The 17,107-nt window shown below is 35.7% G+C and overlaps 1 protein-coding gene across 3 annotated transcripts in view; it reads left to right on the forward strand.

Moving 5' to 3' along the window:
- The window catches only part of LOC145664529 (phospholipid-transporting ATPase ABCA3-like), a 705,558-nt gene that overhangs the window by 625,203 nt on the left and 63,248 nt on the right, over positions 1-17,107 (forward strand). For 2 of the 3 annotated variants that reach the window (XM_081731272.1, XM_081731271.1), the window contains exon 26: positions 11,372-12,079. The exons of the other annotated variant lie outside the window; for it this stretch is intronic. In XM_081731272.1, coding sequence (XP_081587398.1) covers positions 11,372-11,539 — 168 coding nt within the window. In that variant the 3' untranslated portion in view covers positions 11,540-12,079. Of the gene's footprint in view, positions 1-11,371; positions 12,080-17,107 lie in introns of those variants that run through there. 3 annotated transcript variants of the gene reach the window in all.

Raw genomic sequence — 17,107 nt, forward strand, 5'->3', positions numbered from 1 at the left:
TTTAATTGTTGACTCGTCTAGAAACAGAAGCGCCAGTATGTCACGTTTCCAGACGAGTTCAAACGAGATACATTAATTATCTCGTACGCAGCCGCTGGTGTAGGAATAGCGTGTCTGCCTGCCACACGGCATTTGGGTAGCCCAAACGTGGGCACGAACAATGGGTCATCCTGAATAAATTTTTTCCTGGCTTTGCTCAGTCGCCCCGGGTGTATGTCAGGATGGTACCTTCTCTCAGTCCAGGGCCGCTCCCTTCTCCAGTCCTAGATTCATCTGAAGTCCCGATGTGACCTCGGAGTGAAGGCCCAGTCTCTCCTTGTGTCTTTTCCTTGAGCAAATAAATAAATAAATAAAGTTTCTCAGCTGAAGCACCATTATTCCTTTCAGGTCTCGTATCGGCTCATAAACTGGTTGTCTCATTTCATTTCGTTGAATGATTGTCTAGTGTCGTGTATGAGTTTTCGAAACGAGACGAGACAACGAAAATGTTCTCATATCGTGACCAATACTACTTATGTCATTGGAAAGGTATTAAAAATGTAGAACCAGCTATTTGAGATGAACCATCCCAGCATTCGTCTGACGGGCGATAATGGCATACCATCCTTCTTCCTTTCACAAATCCATGATATGAGGAGAAAGGACTAAGACAATCACACATGGGATGCTACATCTTAACCTAACCCATCCACTTCAAGTCACCTACCTGTTGAAAGATCCTGAAACAGGTAAGACGATGTAGCAACTGTGCTCAGCGTAGAAGATATTTGAAGAGGTGCCAATCTTATTGTTCACAAATTGCCATATAATGTCGCAAACTGGCCCTAACCCGTAGCAGCGCAGGCCTCGCGAATATTGTGTTTTAGAGCAGCAATTGTACGCGGGCGATCCCTGTAAACAACGGATTTTAAGTGTTCCCACAAAAAGAAAATCAAGCAGTTTTAAATCAGGTGATTTCGGTGGCCATTCCGCCAGACCTGGACGACCGATCCGATGTCCTCAAATTACTGCTTCCAACCATTGTCGAACATTGACACTGAAGTGCGGTGGCACACCATTGTGTTGGCAGTAAAAGTGCTGGCGGTTTGCGAGAGGCAAGTTGTCCAAATAAGATTCCAATATTGCTTATAGCAGGTTTTGGTAGGTTTCACCTGTTAATCACCCCTTTAGGAACACAGAACCCACCAGAACATTACCGTGACCACAAATTTATAAGAGGATCAACTTGATTATGGGAAACTTCGGCCACATGAGGCTTGCTGTCTGCCCAATACACATAGTTATGTCTGTTTACAGTTCCATTAAGATGAAATGTGACCATGTCGGAAAACACGATGTTAGTCGCAAGGTTGTGTTATTTATGTTGAGTGCGTGTAAACCATTCATAGAATTCACGTCATCGGTCGGTATCATGTCCACGCAACTCCTGCACAAAATGTACCTTGAAGGAGTGAAAATGATGCTTGCGCAGAATTCTTTGGACAGACATTCGGCTAGTATTACTCACTTGGGCCACCTTTCGTGTCGATTACGTTGGACTGCACGTAACTTTAGCCACAATGTCAACGAGTGTGCCATCGTCGTTTACGAATTGCGGTCTGCCAGAGCGAGAGCGGTCCAAGACACTGCCAGTATCCTTGAAGCATATCAATAACTTGTCAATCATTGTATAGGATGACCATGGGAGCTGTGATAGCGGTGATGAAACTGTTTCGAAGACGCACGTATATTCAAACCGGATTCGTGAAGAAGAGCCATTTCCATTTTGTTGGAGGCGAATACATAGTCACTATTCTTCATACACACAGAGACATACGGACGGCAATTCAACACACCACTTGAATGCAACACACAACAGCACAAACAGAACTAAACGGGAAGTGAAGGATGAGTGGCGTGGTGCTCGTGCTTGATTACGTAAGACACTGCCACTCGGGGAAATTGGCGTATCATGGCACTATGCTCATTTAAGAAAATCGCTCAGCTGCGCTTTCTGCAATATTTGACGGTTTTCTCCGCTCCTGCTTCTGTTTACCTTCAACAGAATTCCCCATCAAATAATTCACATTCAAACAGTTACTATGTCCCAATTCAGGCATTTCCTTTTGCTTTCATTTATTTCATTTCAACTATTTCCCAGTTCCTATACAGCTCGTCGTACCTCAGTCGATAACGCGTCTGACTACGATAGGGCTATTCATGCGGTCATGGTTCAAACCTCGGTCATGATATTACTACATTTTAAGCGCTCTCGTGTCTGGCAACACTGAGGTGAATTCACCCTGCTATTAAATTCCATAACAATGTTTTTTGAACCAGTACGCTTTTCATGTTCTTTCATTTATTTAACAAGTAAATGACGAGCACTGGTACCCCGTGCATGATTTGCATTCTCTAGATGTCATTCATTTGTCAAGGAAAGAAGAATGGTATGCCATTGTCGACAATTAGACGAATGTTGGAATGGTACATCTCAAATAGTTGGCTTCTACATTTTTAATTCTCTTTCCAATCACATAAGTACTATTGCTCACGAGACCAGAATATTTTCGTGTTTCGTCTAGTTTGAAAAACTCATACATTACACTAGACAATCATTCAACGAAATGAGATGTGACAACCACTTTACGAGTCGAGCCAATACCTGCGAAGGAATAATGATGCTCACCAGCCGAGAAACTTTAATTATTTATTTATTCAAGGAAGTGACACAAGGGGAGATCAGGCCTCTACTCCAAGGCCACATCGGCCCTTTAGGTGAGTCTAGGACTGGAAAAGGAAGCGGCCCTGGCCTGAGAGAAGGGACCACCCCCGCATGCATCCAGGGGGATTGAGAAAAACCTTAGTACGGCCAGTCGGAGCAGGTTTCGTGCCAAGTTCGACACACTCTAATGCCTTGTGGCAGACAGGCAAGCTACCCATACACCAGCGGCTGGGTACGAGATAATTAATCTATCTCGTTTGAACTTGTTTGGAAACGTAACGATACTTGAGCTTCTGTTTCTAGATGAGACAACAATTGAATGATGAGACAGGATATAAATGTCGCAGTAAATAAGAGGTGAATTGTGTCGTTCAAAGTTGCCTTACAAGGGACGTATGCGAACCGTGACAGCTAGATATTTGTCAAAATTGGTACCCTAACAAATTGTGAATCGCTAATCATCCTGGTGGTAGTCATTCAGTGCGGGAATGTCTTGTTTACCTGCTACGTATAATACATATACCAAGCAGTAACCAGGTGAGTCTGTGCTGCGGAAAAGGCAGAAAATGAAAAATGTAAGCAAGAACCCTGATACCTACTGGAGAAGGACAAGTGACCAAGAATATGGCAGTAGTGTCACACAAGCAGTGTGGCCATCCCAACACAAAATTATAGTTTTTTTAAATACAACATATACCATTTTATGGCATTAAGAAATTGGGATAAAACGTGAAAGAAAATAAAAGGCGTGTTATCAGTGTTGACAAATAAGGGAGTTATGAGGCTCTAAAGTTGAGAAATTAAGGGGTTTGTATAATGAAACAAATAAATGTATAAGAATAACAAGACTGCAGAAGGAACATGTGTACAGAAGGGAGTAAACAACATTATGCACAACAACCAGTGACCAAGGGGCTTCTTGATACGTCATATCGAGAGCGCGACTAGGGCAAGAAATGTACGTATTTTGCCATACTATCTGTGGCTTTTCTGTTGCATGTATTGGTGTATTATGTTAAAATTTTTTGCACCTGTACATTACTGGTAACGTGAATGCAGTGATTTTATCTTCATCGTTGTCTCACATGCTAACGTTTCCTACACTATCGATTGACACCTATCACAGGCCATTAATCTTTGCGAATAGATAGACGTACTTTCATGTCACAGATTTGTTAACTTTCGTGCCACAGCTTTTCAGGCGCTACGACGTTTCTGTGGTTTGGAAGGTATACAGGATTTTATACAGTGTTGCCCAAGACAGTTCGTTTTCTAGCTCACGCAGACAGTTTGAGATATCAATTCCACACAAACACCATTGGAATAGCTGCGCTATAGCAAGACTTCCTGTTCACATTTCCGCACTATTATTCTTTTTTTTCTACAGCACTTTAACATGTGCTCTTTTTTGGGTGAATCCTGTATGAAACCCGTTAGTCACTGGATGTGACTGTATGTTGTGTTGTTGTTGTACATTTATTCGTTTATCAGTACGGACCCCATAATTTCTCAACTTTAGAGTCTCATGTCTCCTTTATTTGGCAACACTGTTAACACATCTTTTGCTTATTTTCTGTCACATTTAATGCCAATTGTTTCCATGCTATAAAATATGTTCTGTTTAAAAAACTATAAGTCTGTGTTATATCCTCTCCCATAAGTGTCAGGGTATCTGCATACAATTTTCATTTTTTGCCTTTCCCGGCGCTTTTAGGGTATAACTCGGCACAGCCTCACCCTATCACTGTTGGAATATGTATTATACATAGCGGGTAAACGAGGCGTTTCCGCACCAGGTGACTATCACCATGATGATTAGCAATTCACAATTAGGCACGGTACCAATTTTCATAAACATCGAGCTGTCACGGTTTGCATACTTTCCTTGTTAGTACCATGCAGAATACATTTGTAAGCAGTTTATAGCTTAAAAGTTGTTGCTTCTGTTTTAGATAATTCACATGGTCACAGTACCCGTTTCACTTGTATCGCTATAACTCATGTTTATCGACTTTTCTCCGGTTTTTGAGTTTTGGCACTTAGGCCCTTTCTAATTTTACTTAATTTTCCTCTTGTCTCATCTGGTTGATATCACGAAGCAATAATACCAGTTTGCCGTGAATAAATTCAATTCAACTTCTTTTTTGTATCTGTCCCCTCCTCTTTTAATGGCGATGCCACTGAATTAGATTGACGTTGCGTGTGATCCTTCTTCATATCCTTCACTGTGGCCGTCCCTCCTATTCTCTTTGGTCGAGGATATATCAAACCACATGCACTTATATTAATTGTTGTCCAACGATAACGTGGCAACGTTGCATTTTCCTTTAACATTGGGCGCTATACCAGTGTAGAGCCCAAACAGTTCAATTCCGAAAATTCCAACATTTTAGATTGAAAACACATACTTTCCAACAACATTGCTCTCTTAACATTTTTTCGTATCTTCAATATTTACCGAAATGGCCTATGTAAACGGACTTATGGGACATCCTGTATATATATATATATATATATATATATATATATATATATATATATATATATATATATATATATATATATATATATGTATGTATGTATGTATCCCCCTCTCCTAGGTTGAACTCTCAAAGTTAAAATGATAATGACATACCTCATTTATGTTGAAAATTTATCGAGATTCATCGAGAGGTCGTATTGTTCAAGAGTTAAGTATTATTTATTTTTATAGAGAAGTATATCTTCTCCTCCTTTCCCTGTCCCTAAGTTCTTCCGTCGAAGTGAAATGATTAAAAAAAAACTTTCGAGGTCCGAACCTCATCTACGTTGAAAATTGATTGAGATCGGTTGGGTGTTCAACACAAGTCACAAACATAGTCGCTTTCAATTTTGTATATTAGATTAGGTATACCAGTGTAGAGCCCAAACAGTTCAATTCCGAAAATTCCAACATTTTAGATTGAAAACACATACTTTCCAACAACATTGCTCTCTTATCATTTTTTCGTATCTTCAATATTTACCGAAATGGCCTATGTAAACGGACTTATGGGACATCCTGTATATATATATATATATATATATATATATATATATATATATATATATATATATATATATATATATATATATATATATATATATATATATATGTATGTATGTATGTATGTATCCCCCTCTCCTAGGTTGAACTCTCAAAGTTAAAATGATAATGACATACCTCATTTATGTTGAAAATTTATCGAGATTCATCGAGAGGTCGTATTGTTCAAGAGTTAAGTATTATTTATTTTTATAGAGAAGTATATCTTCTCCTCCTTTCCCTGTCCCTAAGTTCTTCCGTCGAAGTGAAATGATTAAAAAAAAAACTTTCGAGGTCCGAACCTCATCTACGTTGAAAATTGATTGAGATCGGTTGGGTGTTCAACACAAGTCACAAACATAGTCGCTTTCAATTTTGTATATTAGATTAGGTATATTATATATAAATGTAAGGTGTTGAGTGTATTGTGAATTAGTAGTGTTTCTCAATTGATGTGAATTAAAAGATAAAAATAAAAGTTTTACGTATTCTCTTCAAGTTATATAATACGCACATTATGATATGATAATATCGTTTAACATTTTAGACCATGAAAATGTAATATTTAAATTATTGTTTCCATTCAGATTATTTAAAATTAGTACTCATCAACACAACAATATTTATATTATTGAGATGGGTCTCCACTAGCGATACAATTAGAGTCAAACTTTAGGTTACATTGCTCAAATGTCCTGACCCAACATTTCGTTACATCCTTCGCCCCATTTCATGTCTCTGAACTAACACTGAGACCAGCTATTCCTTAAAGATCACCACGGGAACTAGAAATGTATACCCTCAAGAGCATGCTTATAAAATATATTTTCTTTTATCTGTGACTGTACAATTTCAAATTAATAGAAAACATGAAAACCATTCATTTTTAAATTAAGAAAATTCGCATATGATTTTAAAGAATGACTACCATCGTCCTTAATGCAGTGTAGAAAACTTACTCTGTTCAGGACTTTCTCGAAGGAAGAAACACTAATGACGTATTGTGATACCATTAAAGAGTTTTCTCGAAATATTTGTATTTGATAACAACTCACAGTGCTTACATACTAGGCATATAAGACGAATGATTGCATTATAAAATTTAAAATGCATTAAAAATATTACATACAATATCAAAAGATTAATGTGATACCATGTGTAGCTAAAGTGTTATTATGTAAAAAAGTGTTACATAATTTAATGAATGATTTATACTTTTTTAAAAAATCTTCGTTATTACTCATGAAACTGATAAACTTTTGCCTCTAAGTCGCTTGATGTAATTTGCTGAATACGTGACCGTAAACAGTCAACTTGCAGGTGAAGTAAGATAACGAGCACATGCAGTATTTTCTGCTGCAATATGAAACACAATCACCAATATCAGTGCAAAGCCATTTCAGGGCACATCAATATCCAAATCTGGGACACTCAGTAATGACAATACACCACGTGATAAAAGTGGTGAGGGAAATTACGTGCGAAGTCTAAATGGATGCTTTGATTGCGAGTTTGGTGTCAAACTTTCCACAGCCGATGATATGGAGAATTCTATGACAATGAATCAGTGCCTCCTTTCCGCGCACGAACATTAGCAAATCGATTTTTGTAAACAGGTTTATGTTCGCCCGTTCCTCTTGCGCGATTTTTTCAGACACTTGCTAACTATCTAGAACTTTTCTATAATATAAAAAGAGATCGCAATTTTGAGGTGAATGGAAAACTGTAGTATTCAGAGGTTAGTGATTTCTCGGACAGAATGACAGGCCTTATCGTGTTCATAGAAGTGCAGATGAATGCAAAATATAGTGTCATGTTCACACTCGCCATGCAGAACAAACACATAACATTTCGCTAAGGGTTCACACGTAGCTCTCGTTTTCAGTCAATGAAAAATGTGTAATATGTCGTATATTCGTGACATCATCAATTCTGTCCTCTCTACTACTGTTCCAAGTACTGTCTCTACTTGGTGTTCAATTAGTATACATCTCGATTACAACAACCTGCGCTACAGTGACAGATAACAAAATGTTCAAATCACATTAGCAAAACAGAAATTATTTTGTGTATACGGTGTTAGGCAACATTTATTCTGTAATATAACTTCTATTTGCCATATAATTGAGGGATATAACTCATTAATCTTTTTCACAGAAATAGCAGAATATTCTTTATGTAATGCAGTTTTCTCCAGATTCTGCTATGATGCACAAATAAATGTGAAACGGGGAGACTTCTCTGATAATCTTAGACAGATCTTGTCTCAGTTTCTCTATGGTGCCACCAACGTGGATACTGCTACTCTTTATACATATATATATATATATATATATATATATATATATATATATATATATATCTTAGGAATAAATGCATTTATTCAAACTAATTCTGCATCCACAATTTGGTCTCTTTCAAAATGTTCTGCATCACCAATATCTGGACTGTTGGACACACCCTTGTTACTACATTGCATCTTGTGCTATTAACTTGCAATATATGAATATTTCTATAATGTCGATATACATATAAACGTAATATTGGCCATATTTTTATGTTTTATGTATATTCTAGGTATTCTAGAACCAGAGAGTCCAAATTCTTTCCCCTAAATCCCAGCTTTTCTTTAATTTTAGTCTAATTATAGGAGTGATTTTTCGAATTTTAATAGGCTCATATTGAATTTAGACTACCCCCAAAAGATATGAATCAAACGTACTTGTTTGGAACAGCAATATACTCCAGAAAGTCCAAAACGATCTTTCCCAATTTTGATTGCATATAAGACAGAAATGGAGATAGAAAGATGTGGTTTACGGTATAATTTTTACGCACACCTAAAGTTTTATTTACCGTTTAAGAGAGTTCAATGTATGTGACATCTGTAGCACGCAGGATATCTAAGCGATATTCCAATTCCACTGACATCCGGCCTAGCATGTCTACTGTAACGTGTTGAAACTCTGCAGCGATGCGAACTCGCAATATACCCTCGAATCTGCAGGTCTCGCACTTAGGTCTTGTAGCACACATTCTTCACAAACGCCTAAAATAAAATAATAAAAGAATAATGGTATAATATCCGGATATCTTGGGGGCCAGGCAATGAGTCCCCCTCGACCAATCGAGCAACCTGGCAATGTGTCGTGCAAAACCCTCCTAATAATCGTGACCCAGTGTGAAGGAGCACCGTCCTGTACAAGATGTCAAGTTGCATATGTTCGACCTGTGGAAATGCAAACTGTTCCAATATGTAGAAATAAACAGTCGCAGTGATTAACGCATCGGCAATGAAAAATGGTCTCACCACATGATCATGAAGGCAGATCAAACTACATTTACATTTGGACTGTCGTGCACAATTTCCCAGCTTACGTAGGAGTCATCCGAACCCTATAACCGCATATTGTTACGGTTTACTATCCCAAGCATTTGAAATGACTATGTCTGAGAAAATCACCTTCGTCAGAAAGTCTGGATCCTCGTCGATACGATTCAGGCATGCAGCTTTAGGCGGCTGTGTAGCACTCTGAACACCGTGGTCGGTGGTAGCTGCAACTGCTGAGATACTTGACGGAATGATTTTGTTGGGCTCTGGAGAAATGGCTATTGCACCCGTTTCACATCTGCTTCACTCGTGCTCGGACGTTCAGAACTCGTACTCTATATAACACTTTCGGTTTCCTTGAATCTCTCGTACCACTGCCAAATAGTCGTACATGATGAGGGAACTGGATGGAAGATTTGGTCTCTATCCACCATTGCACAAGCACTGTGCCACCTGTTACACATGTTAGGTCGTCAATGCCTAACCTGAAAAGACAAAAACAAAATTAAAAGAAATTAGAGAAGGGAGATTTGTTGTAAATGGAATTCTAGATCAAAACTTTACGCGCGTCTGAACATTATTCCGCGAACCAATCCTTCCTATCTATTCCCATCTCTGACTTACACGCGATCAGAATTAGAAGGATAATTTTGAAACACTCAGTATTTCTAGTCTTACAACACTGAGTGTTTATTTTGTCATTTAGTTGCAGAGAAATATATCAGAACTCTGCTAAGTAAAAGTTACTACACAACTTGAATACTTGTAATTCAAACGTCTATGAAGGGTGTTTCAAAACAACACTGACAACGTTTCGAAGGTGATTCCTGACACCAAAATAAGGCAAAAAGTATCGACCAACCTGAGTTCACAAATGCTTCTTTTCGGTTTTATAAGCTGCTGAAAATACGAAAAAGTTAAATTTAAAAATACATAGCTCCAAAACTACGGGACCTACCGTAGTCGGATCAAGATTTCACTTAGGAACTGGTATGTACCCTATCCAAAAATCCATGTTTCAGGATCCTAAGGTATTCACGCAAAAAATTTATAGAGGGAGTTTGGCTATGGCCATATAATTTGAAGTACTCACCAACTACCTCTACAAAATTTGTTGCAGAAGTAGCGCAGGATTCTGAAACACGATATTTGGATAGGACACATACTAGTTCCTAAGTTAAGTCTTGACCGGACAACGATAGGTCTCATAGTTTTACAGCTATGAACCTTTAGAATTCATATTTCCATGTTTACGACAGCCTATAACTCCGAAAGGATGCACTTGTGCACCCAGTTGGTGTATACTTTTTGCCTTATCTTGGTGTCAGGGATCGCCTCCCAAACATTGTCGGTACTGTTTTGAAACATCCTGTTGAAATTCTAAAAAAAAAAAATAATAATAATAATAATAATAATAATGTAAATGTTATTATTACTCTTAATCATTGGTATGGGGATGGCATGAGGACGAGTCAAATGCTCACCTTAATGTTCTAGGAACTGACAAAAGTTCTATTGATCAGCCACAGGTTTAAAAACATTACGTGCACTTTTATGTCTAATGACTTAGTTGTAAAAAGACCTGCCCTTGTAAAAGAAATAAATATATTGTGAAAACTTCAAAGAACAAAATTATCTATTTGCATCTTTAAAATTATCATATATTACGAAAAATGTCGTATATTCGTTATGTACGTGATAATTGTAGAATTAAGTTTAATTCTGTTAATAATAGCAATGGTATATAATAAACTATCTAGCAATCTTTAGTTTCGAACTCCAAATAGGCGACACTGTCTTCACTATTTTTAATCGTTATTAACACTATTCTGAGCAACAACATTTCCAGCCCCTCAGGACAGGATGCCATTATCCAATTTTCAGATCTTTATTGGCTTATTTTAGCAGAAATGACTGTTTAAAATATTCAGTGTGTGTGTTTTATAATTATTTAATGAACTTTTAAAATTTATTTGCACATTCAAAAATTACAAGAAAAGTGTGCGTCCTAAAATTATCACATATTCATCTTTTATTGCAAGAGATTATTGTATATAGCATTAAGGCTTAAATTATCGTATATCACGCTAAATTATCGTACGTTTGGCAAGCCTGATTGTGGATTTCGTTTTACGTAGAAGTAATCAGTAATAACATTTCCACAACAATTCACTGTCAAAACGAAATTACTTTTCAGTTAATTGTAGTAATTAAATTTATTTAATTGCAAAACCGTAAGTTTAATTACATTAATGTTTATGTTCTATTAAAGAGAGAGGTCATATTAACTGTGGAGTCTTCATCTACGTCCTGGGATGTAATGTTTGAAAAACTTGCAAGGGTCATAGAATACAATTCTTCGATTGAAGAATTCCAGATATACAAGACTACACTTCAAGATATATACTTCTTATTTGCTACTTCGTGTTATCGACGTTAGGATAAATATAGTTATGTTCAACTTAATTCTATGGATATTTTAATTGTGTAATTTCAGTCTTAGCATTCTGTGTATTTATACTGTTTATTGTACTTATTATTATAAAATGTAACATTATTTTAATTGGAGTTGTTTGTTAATAAACTAATTTATTACTTAGCAATAATGTTGGATCAGATAAAACGAATTTCTATTGGTATCTCTCTTCTAGTTCTTAAAGAAAGTCTAAGAAAACTAATTATTACGTTTTGTCACATAAAGATTTAATCTATACAGAAATACGCAGTGGAAACAGATTTCATAAATATGTGAGAACTAAATACGTAGATAATTATCTGGCACAAGTAATTATCGGTTTCGATTCTAATACTAACAAGAAACAGCACGTTTTACAAATATGAAACATTGTTGTAACTGTAATATGAAAATGAAATTGCATTACACTTATAATATTACTTAAATCTGTTGTAGCAATAATTATGACATATGGCACAGTGTTATGTATGTTCTTTGCCTTCAAAATAAAATAAAAACAGGAATTTTAATCTCAGTGTAATATTTTGTTCTTTTTAGACAAACAATTAAACAAATAGAAAATTACGTGAAACATTTTCTCTAGACACGTAATTGGACAGTTTCTTTGACATACCTATCTAGAATTTACATATATATTCTGTTCTATATTTCTTTTAATCCAAGCAGATTTGGTGTTTATGTTCATTATATTTATGTATCAAACAACTACTATTACTCGTGTAGTACTTTCCGTCCAGGTTTACTTTAGGTGCACCACACAAATCATTGCTGAAATATTATAATTCTTTCACTAATTTCCTTCTTATTGTCTCCTAAATGGTTTGCACTAGGCGGCATGAAAATATCTCACTTGGCATAGATAAAATTTAAGAGGTCCATCAGAAGTAACTGTCGAAAAATTACAATTCTTTTACGATTTGTGTATATATATGGAGTCCGGGTGCATGGCATAAAAACTACAGTGCAAAACACAAACCAACCTGTGCTAGGTGGTCACTAAACCACGAATGCCACCTAACTGTGTCAGAGCAGGGGAAGCTGGAAAGCCCACGTGGTAGCGAGAAGTGAGACCCAAGGAAGCAGGCACGTCAGAGACAGTGGGTGCTCGCGCGACGGAGGATAGTGAAAACAAATGGGTGTTGGCATGATATGAGTTGCAATAGTACTTATCATAGTTTCATACTAGTAGCGCTCAACCTGTAAAGATAAAATACAGATTCTGTACACTGTGCAGAAATACACCTCCGGTGGAAAATAGTATATAATACAGTCGTGTTTCAAAAGCATTTACATATTTTTCCCGTCGTATAACACTTGCAATGATTTTACAGACGCAACCCTACATTTGTAATGTGCGTGAAACTGGCAGAACCCATATTCGGAAATTGAAAATAAACAATGTAGATCGTTTGTTCACGATTGTTCACATAAAAGTTTCGTTTGTTCACGATTTATAAACAATTTATACAAACAAAATGGGCGGTGCCACCTTCACGTACCTTAAAATTATTCGAAATCAAAAACAAACCATACAGATCGTTTGTTCACGATTGTTCACAAAAAAATTTCGTTTGTTCACGATTTATAAACAATTTATACGAAAAACAAAATGGGTGGTGCCAGTGAACAAACGAAAAGTTTTTGTGAATAATCGTGAACGAACGATGAACAAACGATCTGCGTGGTTTATTTTCGATTTCGAATAATTTTCAGGGACATGAAGTTGGCAACGCCCATTTTGTTTTTCTTATAAATTGTTTATAAATCGTGAACAATCGAAATTTTTATGTGAACAATCGTGAACAAACGATCTGCATGGTTGACTTTCGATTTCCGAAAATGGGTTCTCTTGCGTGAACTTTACACCGCCCATTTTGTTTTTCGTATAAATTGTTTATAAATCGTGAACAAACGAATATTTTATGTGAGCAATCGTGAACAAACGATGATCAAACGACATGCATAGTTTGTTTTCGATTTCGAATAATTTTCATGTAGGTGAAGTTGGCCCCGCCCATTTTGTTTTTCGTATAAATTGTTTATAAATCGTGAACAAACGAAAATTTTATGTGAACAATTGTGAACAAACGATGAACAAACGATTTGTATGGTTTATTTTTGATTTCTGAAAATGGGTTTTGTTGGGTGAAGTTGGCATCGCCAATTTTGTTTTTCGTATAAATTGTTTATAAATCGCGAACAAACGAATTTTTTTTGTGAACAATCGTGAACAAACGATGGACAAACGATCTGCATGGTTTACTTTCGATTTCGAATAATTTTCAGGTACGTGAAGTAGGCACCGCCCATTTTGATTTTCGTATAATTTTTTTATAAACCGTGAACAAACGAAAATTTTATGTGAACAATCGTGAACAAACGATTAGCATGGTTTATTTTCGATTTCTGGAAATGGGTTTGGCTGCTTAAAGTTGGCACCGCCCACTTTGTTTTTCGTATAAACTGTTTATAAATCGTGAACAAATGAAAATTTTATGTGAACAATCGTGAACAAACGATGAGCAAACGAGCTGCATGGTTGATTTTCGATTTCTGAAAATGGGTTCTGCTGCGTGAAGTTGGCACCGCCCATTTTGTTTTTCGTATAAATTGTTTATAAATCATGAACAAACGTAAATTTTATGTGAACAATCGTGAACAAACGATGAACAAACGATTTGCATGGTTTATTTTCGATTTCTGAAAATGGGTTCTGCTGCGTAAAGTAGGCACCGCCAATAACCAATAAGAAACGCTTGGCTTCGGTTTTGATTCGAGACTTTAAAGTGGAGCCAATATGAAATTCCATCACCCATTTCTCTTGAAAAGACTTTATGTTTTTCGAAACAGACTATTCTTGTTCAAAATAATTAATAGCATACGCATATCAAACAATTGATTTTGATTTTCAATCAAAATTTTAAGTGGGGGAACAAGGGTAAATTTGGCCATATACCAACTTTATTTTGTAAACATCTCTTTATGTTTTAGGAAAGATACGATTTTTACTATTTTTTCTTCAAAAAAGTCAATAACAAACGAAAAACAAACTATTGGCTTCCGATTTCAATTCGAAATTTGAAAGGAGGCAATTTCACATAGGTGTATTGATTCCCTTAAAAAATTCCAAATTTCCAAACGCAAATTCTAAGCCTAAAGTTTTAAAATTGCAGTTACATGTACATACTTCAACTTAGTATACATAAAAAATTACATGCCCGGCGTAGGATCGACACGGCACAGAACCGAAACGGCATAGGATCGACAGCAGAACTTTCATACGATCGAAATAATAAAAAATACATTATTTTATAATTACGCAATATTAAGTAACAATTATTTTCTTCAGGATATATAGGAGAGAACCGTCATACGATCGAAACGGCATAAAAACGAAACGGCGTAGGATCGACACGGCATAGGACCGAAACGGCACAGAGCCAACACGGCATAGGACCGAAACGGCACAGGATCGACATGGCACAGGACCGAAACGGCATAGGAACGACACGGCACAGGACCGAAACGGCATAGGACCGACATTCTGTAGGGTTGTCAACACTTTCTGAATATATCAATATCGCATATCCCTCACCTTGAATTTGTAGATATAAAAAATTGTAAGGATAAATAATTCTGAATGGTCTATTTTTAAAAAATTATGTATATATATATATATATATATATATATATATATATATATATATATATATATATATACAGGGATTTCTCCGTATACAAATTGTATAAAAATACTGTTCGTAATATGTCCATGTCCCACACCTTTAATTTTGTGATATTAACCGGTTAACTTACCAATTATTTCCAAAGGAGCGTTTCAATTTTTACGTATTTTTTATTGCTAAATTCTAACATCTAACATCTTCTAACATTTTAGGAACAAAACGAATGGCAACAGTGTGATTATTTTTACTTAAAGCAACAATGATTTAGGTAAGCCTAAAATGCGCTTTCAATAAAACCTCGAATATACTCGAGCTTGTAAACTTTGTACCGTTCAACGGTGATCAATTGTAATAATTCCGTATGATGCCCGAATATACTCGAGGTTTTAAATTATTTATAAAATTAAAATCTCGAATATACTCGAGCTTTTCAGTTAACCGGTTAAAAAAATGACGCTAAATAACTCCAATAGTTGATTCGAGGTTTTCAATACCGAATAAATAATATTATTTGTCTGATATTTTTATAATGTAATTTTTTATGTATACTAAGTTGAAGTATGTACATGTAACTGCAATTTTAAAACTGTAGGCTTAGAATTTGCGTTTGGAAATTTGGAATTTTTTAAGGGAATCAATGCACCTATGTGAAATTGCCTCCTTTCAAATTTCGAATTGAAATCGGAAGCCAATCGTTTGTTTTTCATTTGTTATTGACTTTTTTGAAGAAAAAAATAGTAAAAATCGTATCTTTCTTAAAACATAAAGAGATGTTTACAAAATAAAGTTGGTATATGGCCAAATTTACCCTTGTTCTTCCACTTAAAATTTTGATTGAAAATCAAAATCAATTGTTTGATATGCGTATGCTATTAATTATTTTGAACAAGAATAGTCTGTTTCGAAAAACATAGAGTCTTTTCAAGAGAAATAGGTGATGGAATTTCATATTGGCTCCACTTTAAAGTCTCGAATCAAAACCAAAGCCAAGCGTTTCTTATTGGTTGTTTTTAAGAGCAAATCGCTTGTTTCGAAAAAATAGAGAAAGAGATTTACAAAATAAATTTAGAATGTGATCAAATTCAATCTGATTCCTTTACTTACAAATTTCGATTCAAGACCAAAATCAATCGTTTGATATGGATTTGTTGTTGCTTGTTTGGAAGAAAAGTAATTTGATTCGGAAAACTTAAGAATATAGTTAAGAAATAATGTTGATGAAGGTGATTTGTTTCGGGGCGGGTTGCTTATTTTGAAGAAAAAATCACTTGTTTCAAAACAAACCAGTAAAATATATCTATTTGCAGGATACATTTGGTGGTCAATTTCATACTGTTTTTTCTGCTCTTAAATATCGATTCAATACTCAAGCTAATAACGTGTTTTCCTTTTTTATTGATTGGTTTGAAGAGAAAATAGTTTGTTTTGAAAATTATTAAGAAGCATTTACAAAATAAGGTTGGGTGGGCCAACTGTTTGGTGGTATTTCAAATTTCGATTCAAAATCAAACTCAATCATTTATTTTTCGTTCGTTATTGATTGTTTTGAAGAAAACCTGAGAACCATTAAAGAAATTTTGATAGTAAAGGTGGTCACCTTCACAGGGTCCCTGCACTTCAAATTTCGTTCAAAGCATAAAACGGTTAAAATAATAAGAGAAACACAATCAGTACTCTACGCAAATGTTTAGGGGGTTCAGGGGCTTTAGGAACACAAGTTTATATAATATCAAGTATTTATATATATAAACGTGCTTAATTTTGCATAATACCTTGCTCAAGGGGGGTTTCAAAGTCCTTAATCCCTTTCCTTCAGTACGCCACTAAACATCATCGTTATCCAAAT

The sequence above is a fragment of the Thermobia domestica genome, chromosome 11, assembly GCF_964235325.1.
Source record: "Thermobia domestica chromosome 11, izTheDome1.hap1.1, whole genome shotgun sequence".
Classification (NCBI taxonomy): domain Eukaryota; kingdom Metazoa; phylum Arthropoda; class Insecta; order Zygentoma; family Lepismatidae; genus Thermobia; species Thermobia domestica.